Raw genomic sequence first — 21,715 nt, forward strand, 5'->3', positions numbered from 1 at the left:
AAGCTTTCACCTTCGTGACTCCGGAGGGTATACGGCATGATATGCATTCTATTTCGCATAATAGAAACGGATCCAATGAGCGCCGACGAGAACGTTCCAACTTCTCTCTCGTTAGCATGTATAGTCCCCGCGAAATATTCGCGATCCCCGCGCGGTCGAATCGGATGGTGCACTGCGCCGCGATCAGCGCAGATCGAAACAATCGTTCACGAGTAGAAATGAACACGGCAGATCTCCGTGGCGATTCTCACGTTTCTTCGCGAATCTCCGCGAAGCCAGGACCATAGGTGTGAGAATCTGGCAGACTATAAAAATTGTTAAAAAACTACGTGTACCAAGTTTTGTAATGGTTGCCATTTTTTTAATATTGAACATTTCTATTTGGAGATCACCTCAAAAATATGCTTGATTAAAATTAATTGAAATTAAGGAGAAGATAAATATTTATTGTCTAGATTTATGAAGCAAAATGCAAATTGCATAAAAAATCTTTTCTAGATGCTATCTAGATATCTCTAGATATTTTCATTTTTTAATCCTTTTTTTAATCCCACGATCTCGAAGATCTTCAGTTAATGGATCCAATTGATTAACGTATTAATTTATTCCTTTTCAACAAGGATGCAAAAGTTGCTTGAGATCGGCCATAAATTCAAAATTTTTGCTATAAATGATCCTCAAGGACAAGAATTTAAATAATAAAGTATTAAATATACTAATATTAATGTATTCGTCCCGACAGAAATATTAACGTTAACTACTATTATTAGCTTCAATGTACAGCACGATTCTGAGTCCATTGGGAAACGCTGTCTGCAAGATGCTTCGAGATATTCCGACATCGACAAGATACATGCGGCTTTTTAAGCCACTTTACAGAGAAACATAGTGCGCGGATTAGGGAACACGCGCGCGTGTAGGACTAGCGATACTGGTGCAACAACTTTCTAGAGTGTCGGCGGGGCCCGAAAAAAAAAAAAAGAGCAAAAGTCTCGGAGTAGCGGTGCAGGCGAGAGACCGCGAGCTACCTGCCCGCCGCATACAGGTCTCCTCGCGAATACCCGCGAGATTGCATAACGCCCGCGCGCGATCAGCGGCACAACTCGTGCACAACAATGCCGGCGGCTCGGGGAATCGATTTCATAGAGAATCATTGTGTTCGGAATGTATCTACCTCGCCCGCGCGTATCACGCCGATTTTTCCGAGCGAAAATTCGATTTGCGTGACGCAACTCGCGAATCCTCGTGAACGCAATTTTTCAATCGATCGCTCGGCTTTCACGCGGAGACGCTCGGCGGCCGTAGCTCCGCGATCGCAGAATCAGAATGCAATCTGCGAAAATTGTACTGCGGTTTCCGAAATTACGTGCGAGGGCACCAAATGAGATTTAATAATTGATCGTTCCAATCTTGATCGTACAAATTCGATTTCGCCAGAATGTTAATTGATTTAACTATTAAAAACTAGGATCAAAGTTATTTCTATTAAACGCTTAATCTTCTTTTATAATTCTAAACAATGAATTAATTAAATTAATTGAAAATTATCTTGACAGATTTATGATTATGTCAGATATAATTTTTTATTATTATAATGGATATACGACACTGTTGATAGTCTCTGTTTTTAAATAACCATGATGAATAAACGAATGATAAATTTACTTTCTCGAGAATAACGTGGGAAAGTTTGTTGAGAATAACGGTCGATATATCCTAAAATGCATTTTCGGTATATGAACGACTCTCAGGAGTCGCGCGTGTAACGACGTCAGGGATGTTGCGTGAGGATAATGGTATAGTTGATAAACAGGGAAAAGAAACAAATGCAAACACTCACTTGCTGTTATAACACACTTTATCAAAATCCAGCAGAGCACGCCGCTTGAAACAGTTCCAATATTTTTTTTCTCTTCTCGTCTTTTTTTTTTATATTTTTTATTTTTTTTTATTCAACCGACTCGAAAATATCACGAAGAGTCCACGCGTGATATCGTTCACACGTCGCGCGAATGTCCGTGCCAGAGACAGGTACGTTATCGTCGCAAGGAACGTTAACGGCTACCTGCGCGATTCTTACTGCAGCGATCTGCTTTGATAATTACAGCGATGCGAACGGTTGCGAACGGTGTGTATTTTCATGGGATCCAACATCGGATAGGAGAGGAGCAGCGAGGGACGGCGGAACGGAGAGGAGAGGAGAGGAGAAGTGCTCCTGCTGGAGGATCCCTTTCCGCAAATGCCAGTCCGCTCTCTCGCACGCACAGCTGATTATCGATTAATATAGTTGTTGATTCCACGCTTGCAAGGAGCTTCATTGAATTATCCTTCCGATCGAACAGGCAAATCGCGTGGGTAGCTCTCTATCTCTATCACTTTCCCCCTTCTTTCTGTCTCTTCCCCCCCCTCTTCTCTCTCTTTCTCTCTCTCTCTCTCTCTCTTACTCTCACCGAGGTATGCCTATTTTATGAACGCGAACATCGATGATGTTACCTTTGGCGCGCACTTCCTCCTTTATATAATAGGATTACGAGGCGAGATTGCGAGAGGAATTTTAAGTCCGTCATAGAGATCGCGCGGCAAATCCGAGTTCACATGCCGAGGATAACAAGGAACGGCGTAGCTTCCTCAATTCTCCAAAAAGGACACGAATTGCGTGAGCTTTTGCAGCTGCTCCTCCGTCAGGCAGATCTTGTCCGATTGGCTGTATTGTTCCTCGTCGATCTGTTTGCGCGGTTGTACTATGGTACCATCGACGGTCCAACCCCTATCGATGGCAGCCTGTCGCGCCTCATCCAACGACATTCCGCTCATCGTCGCCATGGTCGCCAGGTTCAGGGACGAATATGCCTTCGATATCAGCCTCATCACCCGTTCTCGAACATTGTCTGCAAAAATCGGGGGGATCGAAATCGGGGGATTCTGTTAGCGCAGGTGGATTCGAGCGGTGGCTTAATAATTGATCGAGTGAGAGGTTTGAGTAGTGTGACTCCAATGTGCTGTGCAGATTCCGCTTGAATAATCGATTATCGGCTGGCGTTGCAAGCGATAATTATGTAGACGGTGGGTTTAATAACAATTGATTGTCGTTAATTATAATAAGGTACATATTTAGTCCTTGCTTCTACGGATGTAGGGCGCTAAATAAGGAAAGCGACTTGCCATAGTTAACGCGAAGCCGACTCGCGTATTATATTAGTTAAAATCTACCAAATACTCTCCATATAAACATATATATGCTTAAACGATCGTTATAATAATAAAGAGCCCTACAGCAACGTATTAAAATTATTTAAAAAACAACAAATGTCGAATCTGCATTCAATGATTTGACAAAGTTCTATCATTATTATCATAATTAGTAATCCTCAGAACTGAGCATTCGCGACAATTACATGTAACTACATGCAAAAAATCTGCTTACAGATATATCTTTTACAAGAAAATGTAAGTATTCTTTGCTTGTACAAGAGAGAAGAGTAACGAATATAATTCAATAATCAATGTTGCTAATTGTGACTAATTGGCACAGCAAATTTTTTTAAATTAATTCTAAGTTTAAATTTTTAATTAATTCTATTGATTCTAAGTAGATTGCCTTATTGACTTACCTTTGAGTGCTGTCATGACGTCTTTGACATCTTCGCTCCATTCCACATTGAGGGCCGTATGAACCGCGGGCCAGTTGCGCTGCCACATGCATTGGCCTACCGTCCACACCCGACCGAGCTCCTCGTTGGCGGTCTTCATATCTGAAGGGATTCTCTTCCAGAGGTACTTTGCGTTGCACCTGCGACCGCCAATCAGGTTCATTCAAGCGGGTTAATCGATAAGAGAACCAGCCACACTCTCAAATATTTCGAATGTAACCATGTAAAAATAAGATTGATTTACGAAATATTTCGCGTGACATTCGTGCTCTTCACGCAAAACGTTCATCGTGATTTTAGCATTGCGAGCAACAAAGATACTCTCGAGATATCTTTAAGTCGAGATGTTCTTCGAATGATTATATAAGAACAAGCGCAAGAACGTGAAGGAATAAGAGATAGCTAGATCGTGGATAAAACTATCGGGTCATCAAAACTTCAAAAATATGTAAGAAATAAAATGAAGAATATTGATTATATAACAATAAATAAAGAAAAAATATATTAATATTATAAAATATTTATAAAATGTTTTTAAAATCTGAAATAAAACGTAACGAGAAATAAAAAATTCTTTTTTAGGAATTATTGTAACATTAAACGCTTAAATAAATTAAATTCAAGATCTCTTTTTTTTTTCAATTTATAAACTCAATAGCTCTTTAAATAACACTGCATAAAAATATGCACAAATTTTTAATAAAGCAAATATTTTACTATTTCTTTGACATAAATATTATATTCAATAATAATTAACAAACTAACGTATTATTTAAAAATTTGCTATGTATAATTTACTATCTGTTATTATATTTTATTACATTGTAGCCTAAAGGAATAAGTTAATAAGTAGATATTATGAAAACTTTAATCTGTTATATGTAAATCTCTAGTTATATCTCTAATTTTAGCTTGACTTAGTACTATTAGTAAAACAATAAAAGATAATAAAAATATCTAAGAAATACTATATCTATTTAAAGATATAGTATTTCTTAGTAAAAAAAAACAAATAGCATCAGATAACGAAAAGATTTTCTACTCACAGATCATTCTGATGGAGGTAGATAGTCAGTAGTTGCATATAAGCTTGGACACTAAGAACTCCAGTTGGAGCCTGAAACAATGGAATACGAATCATTAACGGAAATCCTTCTCACACCAACAACGTTCGATCTAAAGTGCATTTTACATATCGTACACAAAGGCATACATTGAGCATTCAGAAAACACGATAATTGAATGAGCATTCAAAAATCATTCCTTGTAATTAGAGTGGACCTTTAGATTCAAATTAAATTTAGAAGACTATATCAATAATAGCAACCGTTCACTCAACAATTCTGCAACCGCTATGTTTTCCAAATTTGGCTATAAAAAAAGTATTGACGACAGTCGACATAACCTATAAAACGCTTGCGGCAGCGCAAGTCCGAAACTCACCTCCAGTTCGCTTACTTCTAATTCATTCATCAGCTTATTGAGCTCGGCCGTGCAACTAGGTACCATGATGATGATGATTTTGATAATTATTCCAATGACGAGACGGCAGCAACACAAAATCCGAAACACACACCGACATAGGAACCGCGAATACCAAACGGAACGCAACGATCAACGACGCGATGGGAATGAACAGCTGAGTGTGATGCGATCGGAAGTTAGCGAATAGCAGATGCCATCTATTGTGCATCGCAGTGTACTTCTAACCTGCAAATTTATTATTGTATATTGATTATGCAGATTATATATTATGCAGATAACAAGTAGAGAATAACCACTGAATACCACTGAAAATCTTATTTTCATTTGCATTTTTTCTTCTATTTTTCTTATGTCCATTCCTACCAATGTAGATTAACTTTAATCTAATTTAATTTATTTTTTACATACATTTAATCTAATTTAATTTATTTTTTACATATATTTTATACATTCTTTTTACCTATTTTAAAAATTAAAAAAAATCATGAGTAAATCAAATAAACCAATTAATTTAATTAACGATTAACTTCTCAGATAATATCTATATTATGCTGTTAACGTAAGAGCTCAGACATAATAAGCAGGAATAAGAAATAAAGAATTAAATATAAAAATTGAAAACAAAAAATTATTTTCATGAAAGAATACATTTTAGTATTGATTAAATTTTAGTATTGATTTAAATTTTAGTATTTAGTATTGATTGAAATATTGAAGCATTTCGACATACTTCTATATGTCGAAATTTGATGATCTGATTTTAATCACTTTCATTTTTAATTTCTTATTCCACTCATTGTGTGAGATTTAAGTAAAAATATTTATTTTGTATATTTACTGTATAATAGAAGAAAAAAATTGGATCAAGAAATTAAAATGTTTACTTCAATTAATTTTGCCGGATAAATTAATAGTCGATTAAGTTAATCACAATCTGATTGAAATGGCCCTGTGTCCGTATATCTTTCGCAACATCGACGCGTTCCGAAACTCATCGAGGAAGCGATATTATGACCTTTCCGCCAGAGATCTCTCCCCTTCTCTCTATTCTCCTCACTCTCCTCACCCGTCACTCTCATTGTGACAATATACAGTGGGGAAGTGACATCCTGTTTCGTAGCGTTATAGTTAGATGGCTAGAAGGTAGAATGGGGCAATATTTTCTTTACTCTGGCGGAATACAAGTCGAGATGTAATTACCGTAAATATCCTCAGACGTGCCAAGTGTCCTAAGTAAAATGACAATGACATGGAAGCGGATTGAGGAGCATTCGGGAATAGGTGAGGAGTGGCTCTTGATATGCGAGAATGAATAACCTGCTACTGCGAAATTCCAACATCCTGGGAGGTGCCCCCCTCCGAATTCAGATAAATTTTCTGACGCGGTCGAACGGACGAGCTGCATTCTCCATTCCTCGCGTTTCACGTCCGAATACTGAAATTGCAGTTTGTCATTTGTGACTTACTTCGCATGACGTTTGCGCGCATATCGAACACTATTATTCGAATGATGTAAATGACAAATTATTCTTTCAGTATGAAAATACAAAAAAAAATGAAGATGTCAGAAGAATAATATTAGTTATTCCTCTTCTTGTTTTCAATGATGTCAATAAACAAATATGCAGTAGATACTGGTTATTTAAAAGTGTTACATATATTTGTATTTTATTTTTATGAATTTAGCATACAATTTATTAAATAATTTATTATAGTACAGTAAATTATTTTTTATTTAAAATTATTTAATTTATTATAGTATAATAAATTATAATTTATAATAAATTCTAATAAATTATTATAATTTACAATAATTTATTAAGTAATGTTTAAAAGTCTAGAAATAAACATGATAGGATAGATAAAAATAAGAAATAAGTATGATAAAAGATGCATTTACAAAAGAATGTTAATTACAATGTAAAAGTATTTGTACATTTTTAAAATTTGACATCAAAATCAGTTTTAAATGGTTTTAAATGAGATTGCAAAAGACTTTATTGAAAAATATCTAAATTTTCAAAAAGAATAATGCTTTCAAAAGAATATTGCTTTTAAAAGTGGAAAGAATTATTATTTTCCATAACAAATTTTTTTCAAAATTTCTATGCACAATCCTGAAAAGCTATCAATTAAATAATCATCAAATATATCCTTTGTATTAATTTTTTACAATCATCAAATACATCCTTTGTATTTATTTTTTTGTTTTACCACTTTAGCTATCCACAATTTTGCACATACAATCCCGCATGCGATATGTTTAACAGTCGGCGAGGTTGTACAAATAACTGGGGAATGTGCAGATTGGTATTACGGCCGTAGCAAGCTTAAGGGGACATCTGGAATTTTTCCAAAATCCTATATACATACTCTGCAGAAATCAACAAATACAGATAACTTAGTGCAGGAGATTACCAGCGTCTTACGAGAATGGGGGCATCATTGGAAGCATTTATATGTGGTATGTACAAAGCGCTTGTTATAGCTTATATTGTTAATTTATTTTTTTGTCTCAAAAAATAAAGAGACTTTTACAGATATCACACGATAATTTTGTATATGTATAGACTCACTCAGAGCACTTCAGGACGATGCAACAACAGATTCTGGATGCAATTGGATACAGAAGCAAGATTTTGAGTGGCACTTTAACAGTAGACGAATTAAAGGATATGAAAAGATTAGCAACAGCAAAAATAGACACTGGAAATCAATTATTGGGCTTGGACATGGTGGTTCGAGACGAGCATGGAAATATCTTGAATCCCATGGAGACAAGCACTATTCAATTATATTATCATCATGAAACTGCCGCGGAAAGGATAAGAAAAGCGTGCAATGACACCAAAAAGAAGCCGTATAAGCCACAAGTACCTGTATATTCGCATATCTTTTTTGTCAGTGTGAGAAATTTCGTGTGTAAAATGACAGAGGATGTAGAGCTGCTATTGACTTTGTATGACGGTCGAGGAATGAAAGCTATCACGGAGAACTATGTGGTATCATGGAGTAAAGAAGGACTTGCAAGAGACATTGATCAATTGCACAACCTTAGAGTATTATTCACGGATCTTGGTTCTAGAGATTTGACGAGGGACAAAGTTTATTTAGCATGTTATGTAATTAGGATAGGCGGCATGGAAGCCAAAGAACCAGACCACCGTCGCTCGAGTGTCGCGCAAATTAATCAGGGTAAAGCTAAAAACGTAGAGAGCATGCGAAGACCGTTTGGTGTAGCCGCGATGGATATTACCTTATTTATTACTGGCAAGCTTGAGGGTGATGTTGAGCAACATCATTTTATACCTTTTGTACAGTAAGTATATATATCAATAAGTATAAAACAGGTGCTTTGGATTTATTAAATTCAAAAGTATGATATTTATTCAAACATCAAGCAAAAAAATTGATACTTCTTACAAAATCAAAATAGAACCGTTTTTGTTGGTTTCCTATCTTTGTTCCAGATGTTGTGAGAAAGATAGTCTCGATGGCACATTACGTAGAATTATCGCGCAGAAAGAAGTTAATGTTCAAAAACATGTCAATGGTAATATCGCTAATGTCACAGGTGGACAAGGATTGTGGACTAGCTTAAAATTATTGAGAGGCGATCCGAAACAGGTGAGTCTTTTTTTTTAAATAAAACTATTTTATAATTGTGCTGCAAGAAAAATATTACATTTTGCAATTTCGAATGCAATTTTACAAAAAGGTACGTGATGAGAATCCACACTTGGTACTTGGTAATGTTGCTATCGCGCGTAAAATGGGATTCCCAGAAGTTATTTTACCAGGTGACGTACGTAATGATTTGTATCTGACTTTAATTAGTGGTGAATTTAGCAAAGGTTCAAAATCTACGGATAAAAATGTTGAAGTAACGGTTAGTAAGAATATATATTTAAAGATTGTATGCTTATAATTACACACGTGAATAATCCTATCTTTCAACAGGTTAAAGTATGTAATGAATATGGTATAGCAATTCCCGGAGTTATAACATTAGGTGGCGGGGCGTCACCAATTGATGAGTACCACAGTGTTATTTATTATCACGAAGACAAGCCTAGATGGTGCGAAACGTTTAAGATTGCTATACCTATAGAGGAATTTAGGCAGGCTCATTTGAAGTTTACCTTTAAGCATCGCAGTTCTAATGAAGCGAAAGATAAGTCTGAAAAGCCATTTGCTTTAAGTTACATTCGATTAATGCAATATAATGGAACAACTCTGCAAGATATACAACATGAATTGTTGGTTTACAAACTAGAACAGAAAAAGTACGAAGAGAGCGATATATCTTACTTCAAGTTGCCATCGACGCGTGGAGAATTGGTATATTTATCAATTTGATAAAGATAAAAGAAATTGATATTTTTTTTCACGATTTTGCGCATTTTATTTTTTATTTATTTTTTTATTTTTGTTTATTTTAGGCTGAATTAAATATGGAAAAAAAACCAAGTTTGGGATCGCTAACATTAAGTAGTAAGGATAGCTTTCTGATAGCGACCAATATTTGCTCAACTAAATTAACTCAGAATGTAGATTTATTAGGTTTACTTAATTGGGCATCGCACAATACGGATTTAAAAGAATCTTTAGCTGCTTTAATGAAGGTTGATGGGGAGGAAATAGTGAAGTTTCTGCAGGTACAATAAATCTTTTTTATATTAAGAATGAGGATTATGTATATACATAATAGAAAAATGATCAAGAATAATTGTGTATAAATTAACATTATGTTTTAGGATGTTTTGGATGCTTTATTTAATATCTTAATGAGTAATTCAGATAGTGATGTCTACGATGACATGGTTTTTGAGTGCCTTTTATATATTATTGGACTCGTGTCCGATAGAAAGTATCAGCATTTTCAACCAGTATTAGATTTATACATTTCTGAAAGTTTCTCTGCAACTCTCGCATATAAAAAATTAATTGTGGTATTGCGCAAACGTATAGACAACGTTAGCAACGGCGATGGTCAAGAACGAGATTTATTGCTTAAAACAATGAAAAGTCTACAATACTGCATGAGATTTATTGTCGAATCTCGTCTTTTATTCACTGAGTAAGTTTTATTTGTCATTACATATACATAATATTTTTCCTATACATTACATGATTGTAAATGAAACATTTTATAAAATGATTTAAATACAACAACGTAATAAATATAGCTATGAGTGTGTATATAGTCTAAGAAAGAAGTATGCGATTTAATAAATATCTATAATTAATTTTCAAAGGTTAAATCAGGATGAAGAAGAATTCTCACAAACTTTAACTGATCTATTACGGTCTATCGTTAATCTCATGAGTCATGAAACAGATGGAACTTTGTTGGTTCAAGGAGCCTGTCTCAAATATCTACCAACAACGATACCTCATTTATTAAGAGTTTATAGTGGCAAGCAATTGAGCACAATTTTAACAGATTTACTTGTGACTTTACCAACAGGTCGATTAACCAAACAAAAAATGATGACAGTAAACGACATTGTCCATAGTCCACTTTTTTTAAATGTGGATTGTAGAGCGATTTTATTACCGAGAATTACTATACTTGTGAGAGACTTATTGGAAGCCAAAGAAGAGGTAAGACATTATAAACTATGCTATTTCCTAACGCTGCGATTTCCTAACTTTTTGTTTAAGCAAAATGGAATGTTATTTATCTATATTTCACAAGAAATAATGTCGATTCATCATTCATATACTACATATACTACTATTATCAATATTTTACGATAAATCCTAACTACACACACACACACACACACACACACACACACACACACACACACACACACACACACACACACACACACACATTTGCATATAACTAAGTTTGATCAGACTCATATAAATTTTTACTTAATATTTAATATCGTTCAGCGTGACGTATAATAAACATCATTGCTTCCCGTGCAGCCTGCGGTCCTTCTGCCACGCATCTTTCTATGAATCTTCTCGAACTTCTCTTTTTACGGAGGATGTCTCTTCACTTTTATTTTTTGAATATTTATTAATTAAATTTTTTTATGAATTTTACTAGTCGATTTGTAGATCTTGCATTAAAGAAAGAAACATGTTACATGTAAATTATAATATAAATTATAAATAAAATTATAATAATAATAAAAATTTAATAAGTTGCATTAGCTGAAAATACATTATTGAAAGACATCCTTTAGTTTTGATAAAGCATGTAAAAGGAAATGTATATGTCGGGAAAGATTAAGACTTGGAATGTAGCATGTGTTTGTTCAGTATTGTTATTGCATAATGTTTATTCTGTGCGATAGACTTTTACATAAAATTATTTAACATAAAAAACTGAAAATTATTAGATGAAAAATATCTAATAATATATTTATTTGGAATGTATTACGAATATTTTTTATTGATATCTTATATCGCTTAGCTATGTCTTTTCTGCAGTTCTATATTTATGGTGGTGTTGGGAGAAATTTTCAACAATGTAGTTGTATACGACTTTAGAAAATGGTATTATTTTTTTCTTAACTAACAAGGGTTGTTTCATTTTTTTTTTGTACGGTTTGGTTTTGGTTAATGGCGTTTAAAGGGGCTATCGAGTACGCCTGGAAAGAGTGTGGCGAAGGTAGCCAGGCTGCTCGGCGAAAATCGACATCGACTCAACCAACATCGCGGCTACTCCGAAGAGGTAATCTTTGTCATAAATGCAAGAAATTCCAAAATCTTCTACGCAGATAAATAGTGCGTTTCTTCATGGCATTATGACATATTTTGAGATTATTTAATAGAACTTTGATGTAATTTGCATTTATGTCTGTTGTGTGGCATAACAGTTTTATCATCCGTAATTCGCGTTACATGAGTTTTTATGTGAGTGATTGCAGAATGTATATTATATTACGCACTAATTTAGATGTTTTAGATTTACGTATTTTTATAATAAGTTTATAGAAATAGATATAATTCACGTAAGTTATTTATATCTGTTTTTTATATTCGTTTTTGTATTTCCATAGGTGGAATTGTGTGTTAAGATATTATCTGATATATTGGAACTGACTTTTAGAAAAGACATAGGTAGTACAGTTTCAGACGTCAAGGAAATAATGTTAACAGCTTTACGTACCATTATACAGACTGTTATATCAATGGATAGAGAAAATCCTTTAGTTGGAAATTTAGTTTCAGTAATGTTGGCGATATTCAGGTATTTTTAAGATTCCAAGAATATGAAACGATTACAAAATATTACGAGAATTCTTTTCTTAAGACATTTTTTATCTTCTTTTTTAATCTTTTTTTTTCAGACAAATGACGCAACACCATTATGAAGTGTATATCAATCATTTTGGAACAAAAATTGATTTACTTGATTTTCTTATGGAGATATTGTTAGTCTTCAAAGATCTGGTTTCCAGAAGCGTGTTTCCAGGGGACTGGTGTGAAATGATCATGCTTCAAAATAACATTATTTTGAATTCTTTACGATATTTCTCAGCGACAATTCGAGATTATTTTTTTGCCGAATTTGAACATCAAGCATGGTCAAATTTCTTTCATTGTGCCATTGCATTCCTAACTCAACCTGCTCTACAATTGGAGACATTTACACCGGCGAAACGAAATCGTATCATTAAACGTTATAAAGATATGCGCAGGTATATTTCTTACGTAACGTAATAATTTTAATTGATTGTTTTAATTGACTATTAAATAAATTAGAAAAAGACTGAAACAAAAAAACATACTCTTTGAATAATTATATCTAAATATTGTAGTGAATGAAGTGAATGAAGTGAAATAAAATTACTCTTCTCTATTATTCTTCTCTTTGCTATATTACAGAGCAACCGTGTTCGAGATTAGATCTATGTGGTTCAATTTAGGACAACATAAAATACTGTTTGTACCCGCTTTAGTTGGTGCCATCCTTGAAATGGCACTAATACCCGACACCGAATTAAGAAAAGCTACTATCCCCATTTTCTTCGACATGATGCAATGCGAGTACTATAGTTCACGCATAGTGGAAGGATATGGGGATACTAAACGTGATCCTGCACATATCAAAGCTAATTTTACAGAATATGAAAACGAAATGATTGCAAAACTGGATATTCTAGTACGTAATATGCATAATTAAATATTGAAATAAGAAATAGTTTTAGGATTTTCTGTAATTCTTAACGATGTTGAACGATAAAAAATGATAACAAATTGGTTTTGTTGTTAATAAATAGTAGTTATTATTTATACCATAGGAAAAATTGTTTATTAATAACATTATTAAAGATGAAGATTCTTAATTAAAATTTATCAATGAAAAATTGCTTCATTAAATTTTTATTTATTTCTACAGGTAGAAGGAGGCAGAGGCGACGAATATTTTCGTACACTTTGGACTGATATTATGGGTTCTTTATGCGAAAAACATTCTACAATGCGCGAGCAAGGTTTACGTTTCGTAGACATTATATCTAGACTCATGGAACGTTTATTACAATATCGTGATATTATTCATGCCGAATCCCAAGAACATCGTATGCTTTGTACTGTAAACTTATTAGAATTCTATTCTGAGATTAATAGAAAGGAAATGTATATCAGGTATAAGGACAAAATATTTGATATATTTTTATAACATTTTGATTATCTATATTTTATTAAGCCTGATTAAATCGATATGATTAATTTAATTTTTTTAAATATATTAATCTTAAGTTTGGCATTTAAAATTGAATATTTTATTACAAGAAGGCTTAATATAGCAGCTATTAAAATGATTTTTCTTTTTATTATAGATATGTAAATAAGCTGTGTGAATTACATTTAGAATGCGATAATTATACAGAAGCAGCTTATTCTTTGAAGCTCCATAGCCAATTATTAGCATGGAGTGATCAACCTTTATCGCCTTTGTTAATATCACACAGGTAATTATCAATCAAAATTGAATTAATAGTATTATTTATACATAGCAAGTTTATGATAGATTTAATAACATTAGTGTTAAATCATTATACTATTTTTCCAGATATCCGTTATGCCAAACACATCGAGAATTGAAAGAAGCATTATACAATGACATCATTGATTATTTCGATAAGGGAAGAATGTGGGAATGTGCTCTTGCTGTTTGCAAAGAACTAGCATCACAATATGAAGAAGAAACATTTGATTACTTGCAACTATCCATACTTTTACAACGCATGGCAAAGTTCTATGATTGTATAGTGAAACAATTAAGACCTGAACCAGAATACTTCAGAGTCGCATATTACGGCAGAGGACATCCCGCTTTTCTTCAGAACAAGGTATTTTCACGTGTTTATCTTTGATTTTATTTGTTTCCATTTTTTTATTTACTAAAGTAATATATTTGCAATACAGGTATTTGTTTATCGAGGAAAGGAATATGAACGACTTAGCGATTTTTGTACGAGAACTCTGAATCAATTACCGAATGCAGAGCAAATGAACAAATTATCTCCGCCCACCACAGAAATGTTAGAATCATATCATCAATATGTACAAATTAATAAGGTAGAACCATTAATGGATGAAAAAAGACATCGTTTAAGTGGTAAACCTGTTACTGCAGAAGCAGTTTTAAGGTGTGTATTGAATGTTATATTGAAATAAATACAGCTTATATAAAATTTCATCAATTTTTTTGTGATTATTGTTTATATTCTAGATATCATCGCGTAAACGACGTACAACGCTTTAGATTTTCAAGACCTGCACCAAGAAAGGAAATTGTCGCGCTAAACAGTGATAAAGAAAAGGAAGTGAATGCCAGTACTAATAATAGCAATGAATTTGCCTCATTATGGTTGGAAAGGACAGTGCTTGTTACAAGCTACTCATTGCCGGGAATTCTTCGATGGTTTCCTGTGATATCTAGTGAAACATATTTAGTCAGTCCTTTGAGAAATGCGATTGAAACTATGGAAGCTACGAATACAGCATTGAGAGATCTCATTATTGCTCATAGGTTTGCATATCTTTTTATTATACACATATTATTTGTTATATTATTTTCGAAGTTACATATACATTTCATATCTTTTTATAATTTCTGATAAATAAAAGAAAATGTTAAAATAATTTATTTGTTTATAATATGAATTTTTGTACAATTACAATTTTGTTACGCAGGAGTGATCCTAGTCTTCCGTTAAATCCTTTGAGTATGAAATTGAATGGCATATTGGACCCAGCTGTTATGGGTGGTATCGATAACTATGAAAGAGCTTTCCTTAACGTAGAGTACAAAGATAGTCATCCAGACGAGAGTTCAGATCTTCTCAAATTAGAAGGACTTATTGCAGAGCAAATTCCTCTGCTTAGTATAGGTTTACAATTGCACAAAACACGAGCGCCTACTGAGTTAGCACCGTTTCATCAACGTTTAGAACAATGTTTCATGTCAATGCGTAATCAAGTAGAAGCTAAATATGGAAAAAGGGTAAGCTTCTAACTATTCTGAGTTCAACATTCAAGTCAATATCGAAATAATATCAATAATGTCAAACTTGCATTAGATTTCTAAATCTAATAATTTATTCCATAACACAGACCTGCGATTTACAAATTGAAAGCCTAACGCAAACTGTAACAATGCGAAGACCACCAACTTCAAGGGGAGATAATCACTGCCTATCCGAGTCAAATATGAATAATTCAGAGTAAGCTTCCCTATCCATTTTTGCAAAGCATGCTTACTATTTTATTAATGTGTATATCATAACTAACACAGATGTAACTATTGCATAGCATGTTATTGTTATATCATGATCATTATTAAAATAACGCAATATAATAAAACGGTGTTATAACTATTTTCAAAAAGAATATTAAATCCAATTATTTTTAACATTATCTTTACTTAAATATTAAATATTAAAATAGAGCGACTATTTTGAGAGACATATTCCTAAATAATATTTGTTATATAAATAAAAACAATAGACATATATATATATATATATATATATATATATATATATATATATATTATACAGGATGTCCAAGATCAAATACTATTGATCTGGAAACACCCTGTACAAGTTATAAAATAGTTATATGACTACTTTATAATTACCCTGTTCAGCTATATAAATTACTACAGGGTATCCTCACTTACAAGATCTCAAGTTGCAACGTTCAAGTCGCTTACATCGTTCAATTTTAACAACAGCACCCCTTCGAGTAATACTCAAAACATCAATTTATCAAGGTAAAGTCGCATAATCAGTGTTTAATACAACTTCAGCATTGACTAAAAATTAAAGCAATTGTTTTTTTTCATGTATGTGAATTAGGTATATTTTATGTAATTAATCCCAATTCATATAAAATACTAACAAATTTATGTATCTAAAGCTAGATTGTATTGGAAACATATAAATATCCAATCCCATTTTAATTAACAATTATTAGTTGCACTGATTTATTTGGTATTATAAAAATTGCATTGTATGTTTATAAAAGATGAATAATATAAAAATGCTATTCAAAACACATGATAGAAAAGAATGCAATATGATTTCAGGAATATTGCTGTTGGACCTGATAAGCTCTCACATAATACCTTATTATCCTTTCTTCGCACTTAATATTCCTATATATGTTTCTTTTACATTTTTACATTTTATTTTTTAATGAAAGCATCATTTAATATTCTGCTTGTTTTATTTTTGCTCGTTTTTAGGCAGTACGATTAATAAATTAATACGTATCACACATGCACTGCACTAATTTGCACTTTCATTTCTATTACTTCACAACAGTATGTATTTCGAGAATAGGTAACATTCCTTAAACAACAAAATTATTAGCAACAAGTAACATTGAAGTCTACGTAAGCAATCTTTAAAAAATAACAATAAAACACAGACCTTGCATTGCAAGCACATAATAAAGCAATAAAAGTTTTTTTGAATGCCGTATAGCATTCCTTTGTGTAATAGGAACTACATGCATATCATTTCAAGTACCTAATTATAAATGTATGCAAAACTTATATTAATATCTTATAATATCTTTTGAGTATCAGCATTTTTATATCTCTAATATTTCATTTATTTTGCTTTTTATCTGCATGGTTTTGTATTTTTCACAATATTATAAATCGTCATAAATGTTCCTGGAATACATATCTCCTTCAACTGGCAATCTCTACTAAACTTCCTAAGTCTACAATAGCTACGATAGGTAATTAACAATATGCACTTGTGTTACGAGATTGTTACAACATTCGAATGACATTGCAATTATTGATTAGACATTCCTCTTACTATGCTGACTCCACATAATATGCAATGTATAAGCTGTACGCGCACAGTGTTTGGAAGATCTTTACTTTGACGATAATTATTAATTTTAATGTAATCGATTAAGAAATTCAATCGTTTATCTATTCAATTATAAGTTGTACATTATTCAATTGCTAGTAGTTTATCTTTCCTGTCTAGTTACAATTTTCTTTTTTAATTCGTAATCATCTTTAATTCTGGATATTTTTGATGTTTAGGAATAATTCTGTGCGTTCGCACATCTTGTCAACGGCCTCTTTGCAAAAGGCATTGGGAAATTCGAATTCGGGAACATATAAAAAGAAGGATTCGAAGCGTAGAAGTTCGCGGAAGAGTGATTCTGCTACAGTAACGAAAACCGATCAACCGACCAGCCAATGGTACACCACAACTGAAATATCTCAATCTTTATTTCAACAGGGAACATCGTCTATCACATCATTAATATCTAATTTACACTCAACGCATGTATTTGAGCTTCGACAAGAGGTAAAGATCTTACATTTAATATTGATTGCGACTTAAAAATAAATAAAACAATTATATATATATATATATATATATATATAGAATATGTTTCATTGCACACAGCTCACACCAAAACGTCCCCTAAGATCGGAAGTAGAAAAAGAACGAAGAATGAGTAATCGTTGGTCTGGTCAATCTCAGCATTATCTAAGAAATATCAATAACGGTCTAGAATCAAGTGGTTTGGGAAAAGGAAATAGAGATAGCGTCGGCACAACTGACAGTACTGCGTCCGAAGACGATCCACCGCCACCTCTACCGATTAAAATGCGCGAAGCCGATTATTGCAACCTTCCGGAGGAACTGGCTACCAATCGATGTGCAATCACTTTGAATAATCTGAATAAATCTTCGGGACAGTGCAAGAACAAGTTGCCGACGCCTACCGACGACGATCTGGACGATCACTCTAAACCGCCGACACCACCACCAAAACCGAAAAGACCAGTTCACAATTTAAACAAGAATACGCTTGCCTCCAATGACGTTGAAAGTTCAGTTGTCGAGGATTCGTCGACTGCATAACGTAATGTGAAATCCTGCAGACGCCTCATGTTGTCCACCTTGCCAAAAGATGGGAGAATAAGCGTCTATCCATAAGCATTGTAAAAGCATTTTCCATTGATTTTTATATCGTCAATTTTCAAAAGAGTTACCATTCATTAGAATTAGCATTCTAGTATATTTCTTTGTGCCTTTCTTTCGCAATTTAGGATAAGTGAATAAGTATATGCTATTGAAACAAGATTACTCTGACAACAAAAGATATTAGTTTATCTGTACTGAACGAGTAATGTTATTGAAAAGAATCCAAAAATTAGTACAGATTTAAAGACATATTTTACAATTTATAATGCACATATGTGACAAGAATTATAACGACGATCATAATCTAATACTATATCAATGCATCTATTGTATTTCTATTCTTATATACAGCGAAGTTTTTTTGCTAGATTCCAAAAAATATGAGATTTTTATAACACTATCAATAGAAAAGGATGAAATTTGTGCTTAAAGGTGAAAATTGTGAAATTTGCTTTTAACAATAGTTCACCCTAAGTATATTTTTATCGAACATTTTAATATTGCTTCATTGCAAACCTGCTTGCTGTATATCATTATAATGCATAATCTATTGTAGTAACGTCCATTTTTTCGATCAAAGACTTCATTTCAATATAACTTTAAATATATTTATATATATTTATGAAAAATATATTTTTTATAAATTTTGATATAAAACGTATACAGCCAATATAGCTTTAATTATAATAAAAATTTTGGAACTTTTTTACATTTTATACTGACCACACTTTTGAACAATTTGCTATCGCTAATAATAATACGAATGATATCCATTAAATATAATGAGAACAAGTAACATTTTGCATATATTTGTTATAATATTTTAATTTATTTCCTAATATTCATAAATTTGATTTCTTTTTTATAGCATAGGTTACGAATGTTTTGAAATGTTGATTTCTTTATCTTAATTGATTAATCACACGCTTCAAAGTGTTCCTAACTAAATGAACCGTAATAACAATTATCGCAGTAATTATAGTTTAATATGGTTATTTAAACATTACCAAGAGCCATTGTGATCTAGTGGTAAAACAATTTATGTGTTAATGTTTATATAAATCATTCTTGTTAACAGCGAGACTATATTCTTATATGTTAACTTATTTTTAAAACTATAGGATATTGAGAGATTATTTGAAAATATATATTCAACGAGAATAAGTATGCAAATGATAATGTATATGCTTTTGCATATTTGTTTCATCCAAATGATTAATGTACTTGTAACAATTATGAGGTTGTAGTACAGTCATATGATACCCATGACAAACTGCTTCCAAATTGAGCACAAAATCATAATAAAAGTTTAAGCGAATTTTACGAGGAGTTATAATCTGTAATCTTATAATCATAAAGACTTTATAAACAGTCAGGGTACTGATGTGCATCGTCTTTTAGTTACGGCATATTCTCAAAATTTACTTATATCAAAAATAGCAAAACTAATTATTTACACAAAACTAATTATTTATGTCTTTCGTTATTATCATTTGAGTCTCATGCCAAAGAGATTAGTGCTTTATTTATTAAAAGCGTTAGAGCATTATATGTATTGCTGAAGAAAAATATTATGTAATATATAGATATTTACATCTAATGCACAAAGAGAGAGATAAAGTAAAAAATAGAGAGAGCTTGATATAGTTTATTCATTACTTATTATAATTAATATAACAAAGATCTGTATTCAAAGTTATTGTTCTTGCGATAGTTCAACTTGTTTAGTTGTTTTCTGGAGAAAATAAATCTCCGAAAAAAATATATAGCCATATGTTTGAATAAAGCATTTATGAATACAGTTCTTAACTTTGACACCAATTTTGTTATGTAATCGAAGAAATTGACAATATATGGAGCTTAAAAATTAAGAAAAATTAAGAATTGTTGTAATATAGTGCCATTGTTTCCCTAACTATGTAATTAACTTTTATTTAAGAGCCGATTTTTATAAACTGAGATAGTTGATTTTTTTTTATTTTTACATATAACATTACAAAATTTTTATATACACACAAAAAATCAATTTTTATTTAGATATTTTAATTAATTTATTTAACTACATTTACATTAACAGATATTAATTATAAACAAGTGACATTCAAAATACTAAATCCATACGTACATACATTTTTTCCATATAAGCTAAGTGATAACAAATATATATACATGCTATATAACAACTTTACTTATAAAAAAAATGAAATAATATTCAATTCACATAATCCCCTCCTTTCTTAAGAATTCTTACTATTTATAATATAAGTGATATAATTATACATATCTACATACATAGATACATACATACATACATACATACATACATACATACATACACACGTCGTACATACGTCTCTTATATATTGTAACTAATTATTCGCTATAAAAATAGATTTTATACCGTTTCTTATGAAAAAAATTTCACAATAACGTTACAAAGTACTCGATGACATTTAAAGATTTAATTTTACAAAACCGATTTATATACACAAATATGCATATTTAATAATTAATATATTGTGATGTTATGATAAAGATGGAATCGAAAAATAAATCAACTTTCAACTTACTTTCTTCACAAAATAATACATATCGCTTATTGTAATATTAATCCTTTAAGTAATATTAATCCTTTAAAATTTTTTTCAGAATACTCGAAAAATGAGTAAATAAATTTAAATGTTTTTTATCTCCGAATAACTAAAATTCAATGTTTTTCGATAACAAATATTAATTTAAAAGAGGAGCTTTAAGCAAATAAATACTTTCTGAACTATAAATGTTTAAACTTTTAAATAATAGGAATATTAGGCCAAATATTATGAATTATATTATAAATTATGTAACAAGTGCTATGAATTTATAATAGATGTCATCATTTAAATTAATAATAAATAACATTTATTATTAATTTCCTAATAGTAACTACACACAATAATGCCATTGATAATAAAATAGCACTTATTTTGAACCTACAATTTAACTTTGGTTGGAAGTGTGAGAAAATATGTTTTTTCATCCTCTTATATATCTTTTTCTTTTGTTTTTAACATAGTCTTCTGAGTTTATCAATACATTAATATATGCGCATGTGTGTGTTACTTATATATTAAATTCATAATATATATTATATTA

The 21,715-nt window shown here is 31.8% G+C and overlaps 2 protein-coding genes across 11 annotated transcripts; one reads left to right on the top strand and one right to left on the bottom strand.

The window, feature by feature from the left end:
- Positions 1 to 1,840: 1,840 nt before the first annotated feature.
- CSN8 (COP9 signalosome subunit 8) lies at positions 1,841 to 5,303 on the bottom strand. The gene is made up of 4 exons (XM_011631432.2): positions 5,094 to 5,303; positions 4,697 to 4,767; positions 3,612 to 3,790; positions 1,841 to 2,888 (listed from the first exon to the last, which is right to left on the bottom strand). The coding sequence occupies exons 1-4, from the start codon at positions 5,157 to 5,159 to the stop codon at positions 2,629 to 2,631; spliced, it is 576 nt and encodes a 191-aa protein (XP_011629734.1). The 5' UTR covers positions 5,160 to 5,303; the 3' UTR covers positions 1,841 to 2,628.
- An 892-nt stretch (positions 5,304 to 6,195) lies between these two features.
- On the top strand, positions 6,196 to 19,898 carry mbc (dedicator of cytokinesis protein myoblast city). 10 transcript variants are annotated; one of them, XR_016140638.1, is made up of 23 exons: positions 6,196 to 6,416; positions 7,358 to 7,599; positions 7,706 to 8,454; positions 8,606 to 8,762; positions 8,854 to 9,024; positions 9,096 to 9,476; positions 9,578 to 9,793; positions 9,893 to 10,215; positions 10,394 to 10,742; positions 11,734 to 11,832; positions 12,161 to 12,351; positions 12,452 to 12,802; positions 12,990 to 13,266; positions 13,504 to 13,751; positions 13,946 to 14,077; positions 14,179 to 14,458; positions 14,535 to 14,758; positions 14,842 to 15,141; positions 15,306 to 15,615; positions 15,726 to 15,835; positions 16,261 to 16,386; positions 16,702 to 17,363; positions 17,683 to 17,821. XR_016140638.1 is itself a non-coding variant. In XM_011631433.3 (23 exons), exons 1-23 carry the CDS (start codon positions 6,374 to 6,376, stop codon positions 18,515 to 18,517), a joined length of 6,033 nt encoding a protein of 2,010 aa, XP_011629735.2. In that variant the 5' UTR covers positions 6,196 to 6,373; the 3' UTR covers positions 18,518 to 19,898. The 10 variants fall into 10 exon arrangements, 8 of the variants coding, with proteins under 8 accessions (XP_011629735.2, XP_011629736.2, XP_088938566.1 ...); XR_016140639.1 differs by having other exon boundaries at positions 16,279 to 16,386; XM_011631433.3 differs by lacking the exon at positions 16,702 to 17,363 and adding an exon at positions 18,035 to 19,898 and having other exon boundaries at positions 17,683 to 17,953.
- The last annotated feature ends 1,817 nt before the right edge of the window (positions 19,899 to 21,715 follow it).

The sequence above is a fragment of the Pogonomyrmex barbatus genome, unplaced genomic scaffold, assembly GCF_055798465.1.
Source record: "Pogonomyrmex barbatus isolate J1 unplaced genomic scaffold, ASM5579846v1 scaffold6, whole genome shotgun sequence".
Classification (NCBI taxonomy): domain Eukaryota; kingdom Metazoa; phylum Arthropoda; class Insecta; order Hymenoptera; family Formicidae; genus Pogonomyrmex; species Pogonomyrmex barbatus.